This window comes from Barbus barbus (genome assembly GCF_936440315.1).
Source record: "Barbus barbus genome assembly, chromosome: 36".
NCBI classification, from domain to species: domain Eukaryota; kingdom Metazoa; phylum Chordata; class Actinopteri; order Cypriniformes; family Cyprinidae; genus Barbus; species Barbus barbus.
Genome location: NC_136714.1, coordinates 7580414 through 7595960, shown reverse-complemented (window position 1 = coordinate 7595960; position 15547 = coordinate 7580414). Strand labels below are relative to the sequence as shown.

Here is a 15547-nt window from a genome sequence, read left to right as displayed (position 1 = left end):
CCACTCCAAATCCTGCTTAAAAGGGCTGAGAGTGGACGGAGGAGCAGAACACGCAGCGCCGGACTCTAAGCGGGTGCAAGAATCAAGGGTGTTTGAATGTGGGATGGGAGGTTAATAAGGAGATTCTAGATAGAGTGTCGATTGTCCATTTGAGAGATAGGTGGTGGTAATGCACTTAGAAGTCTGCGATCCGCCGTAAAGCACGAAGAAGAAGAAGCAGAAGAACCCGGAATGTGACCCGGAAGTGTCTTGAACAGTCGGATTGTAAGCATAGAAGATGGCAGGGGTGTTTGAGGTGGAGGTTGATGGTGTGGAACATAACCATGGACATGAACATCGCGACGACGCCTCTCAGGTTAGATAACATCTGTTTGTGGATAATGTTAAATATGCGCGAGGGTTGCTGACTGTTTATTGAATCTGATAATCATTAATAATTAGATTGTACTGGGGATTTTTAAAAACAATTTTTTTTTTTTACCAGTTTAAAACTCCCTTCAATTGTTAGAATTTTGTTTCCGTAAAATATAATTGTATTTTGTTATAACTGTAAACAAGTAAACACAAACAGCAATAAGGTATACTAAGAAAAAAGTAAAATAATGTGAAGTCAGAGTTTTTTTTAGGATTTAAAGATGCATTGAATATTTTTCACCCATATTTAAATAAACTATAATTTAGAGTTTTTTTTCTCCATTCAAATGATGCATGAAATGAGATGAAGATTAGAGGTTCAAAATATAGGAAGCCCCGTTTACATTTGTATGGAAGCCCGTTTCCGCCACCTTGAGAAAAAAAAAATCTGTAAGTCATAATAATGAGAAACTTTCTCATAATTATGAGTTAATATATTATAATATTCAGGAGAAAAATTTTCATACATAACGAGAAACTTTCTCATAATAATGGCTTGTTTTCTCGAAATAATTACTTATTTTCTCATAATAATGACTTATATTCTTATAATAATGAGAAACTTTCTCGAAATAATGGCTTGTTTTCGCAAAATAATTATTTTCTCATAATAATGACTTATATTCTCATAATAATGAGAAACTTTCTCGAAATAATGACCCAGGTAGCCAAAATGATCCGGCCTGATAACGGCCCAAATCCGGCAAGCCGGAAGAAATACCTCGGCCCGAGTCCGGTTGCCGAAACTGAGCCGACACTGCCGGCATCGGGCCACAATCACAATAACCGGTACTGGCCCGAGTCTGGATTCCAAATGGAAATGTATATGAAATACAAACCAATTTTTATGTAATTAATAACAACAACAAAATTTACCAAAACGATATTAGCTTGATTGCTTATCATGGATAAGAACTGTTATTATAATTAAAAAAAAAAAAATTATGGAAAAATTGACATCAACAAATGCATAAAAAATACTTTAGAACCTCTAAGAACTCCCAGGACCTCAAGTTTATCCTAAAAGAGGGACAGAAAAAAGGAAAGAGATAAAGAGGGGACACATAGTTAGTCAGATCTCAGTGATCTCAATGGTAAATGGTAAATTTCGAGCATACCTTAAGAAGAATTTCTTGTAGGAATTGTTGTAGGACCTGCTCTCTTCTTCCATGCCATCTGTTTATAAACTTCCCGGTTTCTCCATCCAGCACACTGCAGTATTTGCATGAACAACAAAAAAAAAACATTATATATATATATATATGTATATATGTATGTGTGGGTTGGTGGGTGTGTGTGTGTGTCATCTGGTATATGTGGCACAGGTTTGCCTATTTAAACATGAAGCTGGTTATCCTAACTTAGCATAAAGACCAGGTAGGAAGAAGATGAAGAAAAAAAAAAAATATATATATATCATGTTATGTGGTCAAACAGTCATTTCAGAAATTCAGACTACTTTTTCACTTTTTGCAGGTATTATGTTGTCGATTTAATTTAAAACTAATTCAGTTTTACAGTTTAAAAATGACAAAAAAAAGAAAAAGGTCTGTACGAATTTGGGCACCCTGCATGGTCACTACTACTTGACCACTTAGAACACCCTGACTCAAACAGTACAACAAAATTAATCTTAAAATATTATGTCCTAGCCAGAGGTGGGTAGTAACGAGTTATATTTACTTCGTTACATTTACTTGAGTAAATATTTTGGGCAACTAATACTTTTAGAGTATATTTAAAAATGGGTACTTTTACTCTTATTCAAGTACATTTTTAGTGAAAAAAACGGTACTTTTACTTAGTTACTGTGGGCGACTCTCCTCTCGTTACTTTATCTTATTGCAATACGTAATAATAAAGTTAAAAATGCTTCAGTTTATTCCAAACGCTCCGTCTACTTTTCTCTGGACAATGAACGATGCCCATTCGCGAATGATTCATTCTTTTGAGTCAATTCTGTTTAAAGGCTCGAACAAACCAGTTGGCAAACCAGTGAATCGGTTCATGAATCAGTTTGAATGATTCGTTCAGTTCCCTGCTGCACGCGCTGAGTCTGAAGCGGTTCTCACTCAGATAATGTTAAACGAAAAGTTTAAGAACATCAAGAGCGATGAAGACGTGGCTTTGGATCTACAGTCAGGTGAAAGCAAATCTGCAAAGGCTATGGTTTGCTAGCTATGAAGATCTTTATTAGATGAACAGTGCTGTCGGTTCCACAGGAATAGATTCGATTGCACTACACGATACCACTATGACATTACCAGTTAGTTACAAATGTACCTTATACATTAAATACAATCCAGAATTTATTCATTAAATAAGCTGTCACAGAGTATGAAATGAACACCCGCCAAACCCGCGTTAGTTCCAGGAGGAATTGCTTAGACACAATTAACATTGATATTTTCACAATATTTACGCTTGCAGAAATAAAGGCTATATTTGTTCATTTTGCAGAACAGACGGAAGAGGATCCGTCATATGCATTTATTTTGTTATGTTCAGATGTTCTGTAGCGGTCATGTGAGGAGATTTCTCTCTTCTCAGTGTCAGAGGTTATATACATATATAAATAATACATAATTAATAATTCATTAATAACAATTAATATACTTTAAAATATAATTTAATTCAGTGATGCAAATCTGAATTTTTATCAGCTGTTACTCCAGTTTTCAGAGACATATGATCCTTCAGCAATCATTCTAATATATTGATTTATTATCAATGTTGTTGAAAAAAAACAGCATATGCTAGTCAGGCATGTTTTGAAGCTGGGATGCTGGTTTATGCTGGTCTTTTGCTGGTTTATGCTGGTCCTTAGCTGGTCATGTGCTGGTCTTAAGCTGGTTGGACCATTAAACCAGCTCAAACCAGCATCCCGTGCTTCAAAACATGCCTATACCAGCATATGCTGGTTTTTTCAACAGGGATTTGCAGTTTTTTTTGGAACCTGTGACATTTTGTTAAGGATTTTTTTTTTATGAATAGAAGGTTGAAAGAACAGCATTGATAATAAATCAACATATTGGAATGATTTCTGAAGGATTATGTGACACTGAAGACTGAAATATCCTAAAATAAACTGTATATTTCACATCTACTCTATAGCAAAATATAACATTCAATTACTTACATGTCACAGGTGAACTCCTTTCAGATGATCTTGACAAATCTGACAAAAAAATATTTTAAAGCAATCACAGAAATATTAGAAATGAGAAATAAGAAATGTAGCAGGAACATTATTACACTATTCACATTCATACAGCATTATTTTCAGCTTTATATTTGTATATAGTACAGTTATCTGTAAATATTTTTATTTTCTCAGGGTTTTTCATTGATTTTCTTAAAATAAAATAAAAGTCCCTAAAATAAAAAAAAATACAGACTTTTACATGCACACAAGAAACTTTTTTTGTGGCCACAAGAAACTATTCACGTGCATGGGAATGTTTTGCATGCTAACGCATTACAATTTATAGTTTTATATAACCTATTTCCTTTGTGCATCACTGCCATCTTACTATGAATAAAACGATAGCATGGATGCACATGAATTAACAGAGATGTACCTGCTCAAAATGTTGCTTTTCTTTATGGTAGTACCCCTAATATCAAGGCCTAATGTCCAATTTAACTCATCCTCTGTGGCGGTGGAGAAACTATGACACGAAATGGGCTGATGGCATAAAATTTGCCAAGTTGAAGGGTCTATAAAAAAACACTGGTACTGTAAAAAATGCTTTCATTGGGGCAATATGCAATCTTTTAAGGCCTTAGGTCTCTTTAATGCATAGTCTGTGACAGCCAAGAAACCACACCGCGAAATGGGCTGATGGCACAACAACTCTGTGTGCATTGTCCTATATGCTAAGTTTTTTTTTATTTTTGCTAAGGCCCTATTTTTTATTTTTGCAAAGATCCTTGAGGCAATGTAATATGGTGCTAAACCCAAAATGCTTATAACCTGCATTTTGCATAATGAAAAAGTGCACAATGAATTCATTCATTCATTTGCTGATCACTAAAGAATCACTAAACAGCTGCCATGAAACCTCACTTCTTGTACGATAAATTTATTTTCATTAAATTCTTAATATTCTATTATTAAAAAACTAAATGGGGGCAAAAGTCTGGAAACACAAATATTTTCCATACTCTGCTTTATTTTTTCCATACTTTTGCTGGAACATACTTAAATTCAATTCCATACTTTTACAAATTTTATTGATTGATTTTTTTTTTTTTTTTTTTTATATATATATAAATCATCTGATATGTTCATTTAAGTCATTACCTCATGTTATATTTTCCCTGGCAAAAAAATAAATAAAATAAATTACACACACACACACATATAGTTACAGTTATTAATAATATAGTTTCACTCACTGATTTCAGAAGATGGCAGCAGAGGATCACTTATTGGCTCATTCTACCCACTAGCCTAAGTTTTGCTGTGGGACTTTTATTTAGACATAATAAAATCACATATAACATCTGAAATCATATTTTGTAAAAGTTTACCACTTCTTACTGAGGTAGTCTATTAGTTTTTGCGATCACACACAGTCAGAAAGTGTCAATTAGATGAAGGGAACATTTTTTAACATATAAGCAGAGTCCATTTGAGGTCAGCCTAAAAATGAATAGAAATATTAATTAAAATAATAATAACATTTAATAAATAACTTTGACAACTATAGCGTTTTGTTTAAAAATATATTTTTTGTAATTTTATAATTCAGCCTAATTGATTGATTGTGTGTGTGTGTACAGGTTTAACCTCCATTGTGGGGACCAAATATTCACACAAGGAGTAAAACCTGAATTTTTGACATTTTAGGACTGACACTTGTTGCCCACAGTCGGGCTGAATGTGGCTAAATGCGCCGTTTCTCAACCAGAATCGGGCCAGATCCAAAACCTAGCCAAATCTGGCAACCATTACTGGGCCTGACCTGGCTCACTTCTGGCGAGCCGCTGCCAGCACACAGCCGAGTGAGCCGACACTCAGCCGCATTCGGCCCCATTCTGTTGGCTACCTGGGGACTTACTCCAAGGTGTATAATCTATCATTAAATAACAATTTCAGATAAATTATCTGCATGTAGTCTTTTGTTAATTTGTAGCACTTACCAGCAAGTTACTCCGCCAGACAATGAAGTTCATTGCTTCAAACAGATATAGAGGAATATATTCCAACAAAAATCACACGCATTTTATGAAGAAATGAAAGCCATTACACGCATAAACTTAATGAATAGATGTTCATTTCGAGGATTTGTTAGTTTTATTAGCTGTCACTTTCATGCATCACATGCATAAGCCCACAATGTTTATACAGTAGCCCAATCTCATCTCGCTAGCACAAAGCGTAGTTGTTCGTTACCACGGCAACCGCTTGGTCTCCCACACCGCTTCTTGCAGGAGATGTGAACGTGAAAAATGCTTAATGTGGCTTAAAGTACAATGACAAACTCAGGATACAGTATTATTGATCATGCATACAGGCAAGCATAAGAACCCAGAATTTGAACACAACACCCAAAGTTGCATGTTAAACGTTTTCCTTTAGAAAACCGTTATAGAAAATGCTGCATTGCTGTTTTGCATTGCATTCATATTTTGGGTCCACCTGAATGCCTGTATATACAGCATGCATGTCATTAAGTTGTGTACTGACTTTGGTTCAATCTGTCTTTGTATTTCAAGCCACGTTAAGCATTTTTCACGTTAAGCGTTTGTCCTGCAAGAAGCGGTGTGTGATGCTGAAGACCAAGCGGTTGCCGTGGTAATGAACAACGATGCTTTGTGCTTTTGAAATGAGATGGCTTACTGTATGAACTATGAAGCATGTGATGCATGAAAGGGATAGCTAATAAAACTAATAAATAATTGAAATAAACATCTATAAATTAAGCTTATATGCGTAATGGCTTTCATTTCTTCATAAAATGCCTGTATTTCTTAACTGAAATATTAGTCTGGAATGTTTGAAGCCATAACTATCTGGCAGAGTAACTTGGTAAGTGCTACAAATTAACAAAAGACTACATGCAGATAATTTATCTGAAATCGTTATTTAATGACAGATTATACACTTTAGATTACAGAACAAGCAATGTTTGCGGTGTTCCTGCATGGCTTTGACCAGCAGATGTCGCTAGCGTGCCATCACTCATGCATTGCGCATGCGTGGAGCAAGTCATTATTTCGAGAAAGTTTCTCACTATTATGAGAAATTTTCTCATTATTACGATAAAACTAAGTCATTATTACGAGAAGCTAAGTCATAATAAAGTATCTCATTATTATGACTTACAGAATTCTATTTTTTCTTAAGGTCGCGGAAACGGGCTTCCATACATTTGCCATTAAAAAGCGACCTTTATCTAGATGTTGTCCACACATGCTTTAAGAAAACAAGTGTAAATACTTTAGTGAACAGGCTGTATTTTGATCTGCTTGTCCTGATCACAAAGTATTTGGGGATGCATTGTGCATATCAATATAATCAGTACAATCATATCATCATATCTGCATTCACAGAAATCACACAAACATACACAGTCAATATGTCCCCTCTTTTCTCCGAAGGCTTTACCAGAAAAGATGAAACGCTCAGCCCATTTTGCATAAGTAAAATTTAAAAAAAAAAGCATAGCATGTCAATTGAAGGTTTTCTTTGCATTGGTGCCATCTTTTCCAGACTCAGTTTAACCCTCTGGGGCCCGCCGTATCGCCAGCGATACGAACTCGGTTTTTTTACGATAAGTGCAAAAGACACTAAAAGTACTCTGTTGATTTTGGTCACACAAATAAGTGTTATACATCAATCGAAACTGTTAAGTGTCTACTTTTTTTTGAGTACACTCACGATTACAACAAAACTTTGTGGTTTTGGAAAAAAAAGAAAACCAACAGGATGCGCTCTCTGTCTTCTCCGTCTCCGCGATATGTTTATAGTAACGCGTCACTAAAATGAAATGTAACTCAGCGAATACTCAACACAGAAACATGAGAGTTATATCTATAGAAAGCCTAAAGTGTCTGCTTTCAAACGAAGTAAGTGTTATCGAAAACAAATGTTCTGTGATAAAGTAATCAGTATGAAACCGACACCATGTTCAGTCTGTCCAGTCTAACTCATTATTTCTAATGTGATCCCGCCCCCTCGTGTTCACATGTAAATAACCACGTGACGCGCGCGCGCTTGGAGACGCCCAACAACAAACAATCACGAGACTCTGTTGCTGCTCGTTTCTGGAAGGAGACGCGCTGAGTAAAGGCTGGATTCACCTCAGAATAAGTGCAAGAGTTCATACAGAAGATCGATCTGAGTAAGTAATGCTTCTTTTTTGCATTAGTTAGCGTGTTATTGTGACAAACTTGAACGCGTTTAGTTGGGTTTTCCCAACCGACAACATGATGAATGCTACGCATCTAAGAATGTTTAGAAGAATATTTAATGTTCACAAATAGATTTAATAGCGTGCTAAACAATAACAATTAGTTTCTCAGATATAAAATATCCTTTTTTATGGTACAAAGTACATCCATTTGTGGTTCACAGCATACGTGAGTCTATGGCTGCAGAATCATAACAGCTTCTATAAAATCATGTATACTAGACTAACTTATATGACTGCAAAATCATAGTTGATTTTTCCCAAACTGTAATTCCAGACTACAGTGTTTGAATATGATGGGCACTTCATTGTATTTAAATTTCGTATGGCACGATGATGTTTTAATGCTCTATATAAAACAATAAAAGTAATATGAGAGCACATTGTAACATGATGAATGCTACGAGTCTAAGTATGTTTACAACATGTTTATTATTAATAACCTACTCTGTTCAAAAATATATTATAATAGCGTGCTAAACAATAATAGTTTCTCCGATATAAAATAGAATTTTTTATAGTACAAAGTACATCCTTTTGTAGTCCACAGCATACTTGAGTCTATGGCTGCAGAATCATAACAGCTTCTATAAAATCATGCATACTAAGCTATATGACTACACAATCATAGTAGTTTTTTCCCCAAACTGTTGTTTTCATGCTCTGTATAAAACAATAAAAGTAATATGAGAGTACATTGTAACATGATGAATACTACGAGTCTGTTTAGAACATGTTTATTATTAATAGCCTACTCTGTTCAAAAATAGATTTTAATAACGTACTAAACAATAATAATTAGTTTCTCAGATATAAAATGAATTTTTTTGTGTATGATAGTACAAAGCATGCATGAGTCTATGCTCACAAATGTTTTTTTTTTGGTTGTTTGTATTTTTTTGGACCAGGTACCTAAACCACAGATGAATCCTGATGACTTTCTTCAAGATGTTTTCCTCTGAGAGCGCTGTACCAACATCAGATGGTCAACTACACTGATATTCTATGGTAAAACAAGATCCTTGGCTACTGATTGTGTTTTTTTCTTCTTGAATCCATGGAAATAAGTAAATATCAGGTATTTGTTTCACTTGTTGAACAGAATCTGTTGCAGGAATAACTCAAAGTCTGTTCACATCTCTGTGGTTAGATCAGTGCACACAATAATGTGTCTTTGACCTTCATTATGTATGTTTTGATTATACTGTGTTGTAAATAAAATACAAATAATTTAAAAACCCCATTTTTTCAGTCTCCTCACACTCTCTTACCTGCCTCAGTCACAGTCACACTGATGGGCCATTAGCAGCTTTAGGGGAGGGCCCTTTGTCTCTCAGGTGAAAATCACTTAATATTCAAGGCTATTACCACTCCCTCGCATATTGGCTTTAGATCACAAAACATGTCTTTAAAAATTTAAATCAATATATTGTTTTCTGTGAATGACTAAGCTGAATGATTTTCACATAATTGTGAAGTAAATATTCTAGCCTAGAAGACTGATTACTCAAAAGTCTTATTCAGGACGATTTAGTGTGGCTTTTATGGCCTTATTTCAGCTACATTATTTTCCCCAAAACTTACTAACCACGCATAATATTTTTTTTCTAAGAAATGCAGACATGTACATCCATCTTGGTCACATATTATTGTAGCACAGTTTGTGCTGAATACAAAAAAAATTACATGTTGGTCAATAGTATGATTTAAGAAGCTGAAATAAGCACAAATATCAGGGCATGTCAACACATCTCAAGGGCCCCAAAATGACCTCAGACCCCAGAGGGTTAAATTATGTACTGAAGAAAAGAGATCCAGTTAGTTAAAATGATTTCTGAAAAAAGACTGTTAATATTTTAAATCAACCCCCCCCCCCCCCCCCCCAAAAAAAAAACCCCACACACACACTCCTAACCCCTACCCCCCCAAAGTACACTCTTCCCTTCATTGCTCCACCTTCAAATGTTCAAACACTCTATGCAACACAGGCAATGAGCAACAACTGGCGTTACCTGCTACTATAGCTAATATTACGACAAAAGCACAGCCTATCTTGGTTATGTGAAACAGTAAAACCATTGTTACTCGCATGTCGAGCAGAAACTAAGCAACCTTGGCATCCTTTTTCGAGCCTTCCTGCTCTCTAACATCTATCCAGCGCTGGAAAGTTTTTTTCATTATTAACGTGGGTCCTAGTTCTTGCTTGATTGTAATTGTAACTAGGGTTGGGTATCATTTGAATTTTATCCATTTATTCTGATTCTGCTTATTGATTCTGATTCTTATCGATTCCCCATTTCAATTCCAATGTGTTATTGAAATTGGGGAATTTTTTTTTAAACATTTAGATATTAAACATATTTATTCAGAATACCAGAAAAAAAATGGAATTTGAATGAGCTTTATTGGCCAAGTATGTTTGCACATTTGAATTTGTTATAGTGACAGAAGCTCCACAGTGCAACAGAGAGACAGCAACAGGACAGGACACAGATAATAAAGAATAATACAAATATCCAAATAGGCAATGTACAAAACAGCAAAAACACTATATATAATATAGACAATTATGTGTGTACAGGTCTGATATGTGCAAATTTGAAATGAAAAATTTAGATAAATAAAAAAGTAAGCAAGTGTGGCGAATAAATAATAGAGTTGTGTGTTCCGCGTTATATTGTCAAATGTTCATGAGATGGATTGCCTGAGGGAAGAAACTGTTCCTGTGTCTGGTCGTTCTGGTTCTCAGAGCTCTGTAGCGTTGACCAGACGGTAACAGTTCAAAGAGGGAGTGTGCTGGATGTGAGGGGTCCAGAGTGATTTTGCCAGCCCTTTTGCTCACTCTGGATAAGTACAGTTCTTGGAGAGTGGGAGGGTTGTACCAATGATTTGCTCAGCAGTCCGGACTACTCTCCGTAGTCTTCTGAGTTCAGATTTGGTAGCTGAGCTGAACCAGACAGTTATTGAAGTGCAGAGTATGGATTCAATGATGGCAGAGTAGAACTGTTTCAGCAGATCCTGTGGCAGGTTGAATTTCCTCAGCTGGCGAAGGAAGTACAACCTCTGCTGGGTCTTTTTCACAATAGTCAATGTGATTGTACCACTTCAGGTCCTGAGAGATGGTGGTGCCCAGGAATCTGAATGACTCCACTGCTGTCACAGTGCTGTTCATGATGGTGAGCGGGGGGAGAGCAGGGGGGTTTCTAATGAAGTCCACTATCATCTCCACAGTTTTGAGCGTGTTGAACTCCAGGTTGTTAAGACTGCACCATACAGCCAGCTCCTCAACCTCCTGTCTGTAAGCAGACTTGTCACCATCCTGAATGAGGCCGTTGTCACCATCCTGAATGAGGCCGATCAGTGTGGTGTCGTCTGCAAACTTCAGGAACTTGACAGAGTGGTCTTTAGATGTGCAGTCATTGGTGTAGAGCAGTGGTTCTCAACCGGTTGGGGCGCGGACACTCTCGCGGGGGGGCGCGAGTAGGCTACAGGATGGGAGGAAAAAAAACTGAAAAAAAAAATTAGCAAATTTTTTTTATCACTAAACTACTGTCATAAAAAGTTATAGTTTTGTATATACATAACTCCTGAATAAAAATTAAAATGTGTTTGGACTGATTTAAAAAAAAAAGCGTTTTGAACAAATTTGATTGGTTTGTCGATAGTGAGCCCAAATGCAGGTGATAAGCGGTTTTATTAAGTGAGTCATTGAGTCGTTCATTCAAACGATTCGTTCAAACGGCCGATTCATCAAGAATGAGACAGATGTTTGTGCATGGGTCATTGAATCTTTGACTCAACCGATTCGTTCAAAACACTCAATCATTCAAAACACGATTGAGTGTTGCTGTGAGATGCGCTATGCTGTGATCTTTGTTTGGATTCATCGGATCTATTTTCGCTGCTAAAATAGACCAAAACAGTCATTATTTCATCAAAAATGTAAGTGACTTAATATTATTAACTTGTTTGTTGAACTGTCATATGAAATCAGTGTCACATTTTCAATCGTGAGGTGATGGTAAATTAAGTGATGGTCAATTGTCAGCTCTTTTGGTCGTCAGGTCGTGTGATGTATGTTGCTGAACTGCATTCAAATGTTATAAATATAAAAACACCACATTTTGAAATTTAACTGCAGTATGTCAATTTAGTTTGTGTGTGCTGCGCTCATAGACTTTAGAAAACGGCGCTCATTTGTTTGATTTCTCCTCGAGAAGCTGCGCAAGCATCAAAAGTTTAAGGTCCTTGCACCCTGACTGAGTCCGAAACTGTCGTATTCGTTTTTTCATATTCGTCATTTGGTGGCTCTCAATTGTCAAAAACACCCCTCAAAATATTTGCTACGGATGCGAAAAATGCAGAAAATCGAACCATCTGAGTTAATTTTTATGACGGACGGAAGTTGCAGAGGCTGCAAACTAGGGGTGTGCTCAAAATATTGATTCTTAGATACATACCGATATAATAAAAAAAGATACAGTATCGATATTCTAGCCCTTAGTATCGATACTCCGCCCAGCCATTAGGGGGCGGAGCGGCGCCCGCGAGTTTAAAAAAAAACTCATGGAAAATGTTAAAGCAAGATGTAGCATTTAAAGGTGCCATAGAATGAAAAACTGTCTTTACCCTGGCATATTTAAATAATAACAGTTCTGTACATGGAAATTACATACAGTGAGCCTCAAACACCATAGTTTTCTCCTTCATATGTAAATCTCATGATTAAAAAAGACCACTGAAAAACAGGCGAATCAGAACATAACACCGACTGTGACGCAACAGTCGGGATCACTACGCCCCCAACATTTGCATAAACCCGCCCTTGTTCTAAGCCGGCCGAACCATCAGAAGCTCTGCAGGTATTGTAAATAAACAAGCGCGGACTACAGCGAAAATAACAAAATAAATGTTATGTTCCAGGCCGTGCAGGGGGTGTGAAGTGCAGGGATGGGTTGGTGTCTGTATTCAGAAAGGCACAGAAAGCAAATAACGCGAGCCACTAAAGGGACATGGTTAGCTCCTTGCTAGCGGTAGCCTGTTACAGTACATAAGATTTCACTCTCAGTAAGGAGAGATGAGGATGATGGCGAATGACTTACAGATCCTGAGCACCACTGACAAGCATCTGATCTTGTGAAATGTGTGGTAAGTACTGTTGCTCCATAATGTAAACATAGTTTGTGTGATCGCGTCTCTTGAAAGTGAACTATAACGCGATCGATGGATCGTTCAAAAGCAGTTTCAATGCCTCGCATATTAATAACGGCTCCCTGATGCCCGCGTTTTATATACAGTATAATTACCCGACGATATAACTGCGAGAGAAAGTATTTAAATATATATTTTCCTCCCTGTGCTTCCTTCTTGCTGATGAGCCGTACTGTGAAACAGCCAATCAGAGCAGAGCTCATTATTATTCATGACCCTGCCAAATAAGCCAATAACAGACCGTTTCATTCTAGGGAGAAATCCTAGGGTTGTAAATGGACATGTAAAATCGTTTCTGGAGATTTTTTGCCCTTACCTAAGCCACATACCTTCTGTGTAGATATCAGAGAACAATTTAAAATACTGTATCAATGCATTCTATGGCACCTTTAAGTGATTTCATAGTGAAATATGTTATGGCAGTACATGGTGTCACAAAAAAGAATTATAAGAAGATTTAATAAGAAGTTAAGAATAATAAGAAGAAGATTTTGTGCTTGTGTGAGCTCAGACTGTACCCTTGGAAAGTTAAATGTTGACTTGTTGTAATTTCCAGATTAATACAATTTGTGTACAATTAATCAGAGCACTTAAAGTTGCAAATATTTAAGCAAAATGCACTTTGTTATAATGCACTTTTGTCTTCATTAAATTGAAGAAAAATGCAGAGTTCTGTTTGTTGAGTAAATGTTGAGTAAATATCCCACAGATTCTCTATGGGGTTCAGGTCAGGAGAGTTGGCAGGCCAATTGAGCACAGTAATACCATGGTCAGTAAACCATTTACCAGTGGTTTTGGCACTGTGAGCAGGTGCCAGGTCGTGCTGAAAAATGAAATCTTCATCTCCATAAAGCTTTTCAGCAGATGGAAGCATGAAGTGCTCCAAAATCTCCTGATAGCTAGCTGCATTGACCCTGCCCTTGATAAAACACAGTGGACCAACGCCAGCATCACTGACTGTGGGTACTTGACACTGGACTTCAGGCATTTTGGCATTTCCCTCTCCCCAGTCTTCCTCCAGACTCTGGCACCTTGATTTCCGAATGACATGCAAAATTTGCTTTCATCCGAAAAAAGTACTTTGGACCACTGAGCAACAGTCCAGTGCTGCTTCTCTGTAGCCCAGGTCAGGCGCTTCTGCCGCTGTTTCTGGTTCAAAAGTGGCTTGACCTGGGGAATGCGGCACCTGTAGCCCATTTCCTGCACACGCCTGTACACGGTGGCTCTGGATGTTTCTACTCCAGACTCAGTCCACTGCTTCCGCAGGTCCCCCAAGGTCTGGAATCGGTCCTTCTCCACAGTCTTCCTCAGGGTCCGGTCACCTCTTCTCGTTGTGCTGCGTTTTCTGCCACACTTTTTCCTTCCCACAGACTTCCCACTGAGGTGCCTTGATACAGCACTCTGGGAACAGCCTATTCGTTCAGAAATTTCTTTCTGTGTCTTACCCTCTTGCTTGAGGGTGTCAATGATGGCCTTCTGGACAGGAGTCAGGTCGGCAGTCTTACCCATGATTGCGGTTTTGAGTAATGAACCAGGCTGGGAGTTTTTAAAAGCCTCAGGAATCTTTTGCAGGTGTTTAGAGTTAATTAGTTGATTCAGATGATTAGGTTAATAGCTCGTTTAGAGAACCTTTTCATGATATGCTAATTTTTTGAGATAGGAATTTTGGGTTTTCATGAGCTGTATGCCAAAATCATCAATATTAAAACAATAAAAGGGTTGAACTACTTCAGTTGTGTTGTAATGAATCTAAAATATATGAAAGTCTAATGTTTATCAGTACATTACAGAAAATAATGAACTTTATCACAATATGCTAATTTTTTGAAAAGGACCTGTGTGTGTATGTATGTGTGTATATATATATATATATATATATATATATATATATATATATATATATATATATATATATATATATATATATATATATATATATATATATATATATATATATATATCTGTATATAAAAACGAATAAACTAGTCAGAATATAGGCTACAGTTAAAGCTTTCCTTTAGTTTTTGTGAAACGCACGCACGCAGCCACGCACACACACACATGTTTAAATACATTTATGTTGTTAATAAATAAATAACAATAAATTGTTGTAACAGCAATATCTCCAAGTTTTGTTTTTCACTGTAAAAATGTAATGATTTGCCAATGCAAAGAGAGTACCGCCACCTTTTTCCCCCACTTCAAGCACTGATTATAACACAAATAAATTATTCTCCTGGCGACTTTTTTGTCAAAAGCGACAAATCCAGTGACTTTTACTGGTGTTTTTGGAGACTTTTGTGGTGTTTGGACTGGAGACTCGAAAGCACGAATCACTCTGCAGTTAGGCCTACTGTGCTCAACGAGCAGCGGGTGCTGCCGTGAGCCCCTCTCCCGTCCAAAAGCACTCACAGGCGGTCAGTCTCTCAGTAGCCTCGCGCAGCAGTCAGAGCAGAGAGGAGACAAACACCCCTCCGCGTCCAGGCTGCAAATGAATCGCG

The 15547-nt window shown here is 36.9% G+C and overlaps 1 protein-coding gene across 3 annotated transcripts in view; it reads left to right on the top strand.

Annotated features, from left to right (window-relative positions):
* Window positions 1-229: 229 nt before the first annotated feature.
* Window positions 230-15547, top strand: part of LOC306856269 (E3 ubiquitin ligase RNF121-like) — a 113010-nt gene continuing 97692 nt past the window's right edge. For 2 of the 3 annotated variants that reach the window (XM_079395427.1, XM_079395429.1), the window contains exon 1: window positions 230-355. In XM_079395427.1, coding sequence (XP_079251553.1) covers window positions 278-355 — 78 coding nt within the window. In that variant the 5' untranslated portion in view covers window positions 230-277. The remainder of the gene's footprint in view (window positions 356-15547) is intronic. The other variant, XM_079395428.1, reaches the window with a different exon arrangement.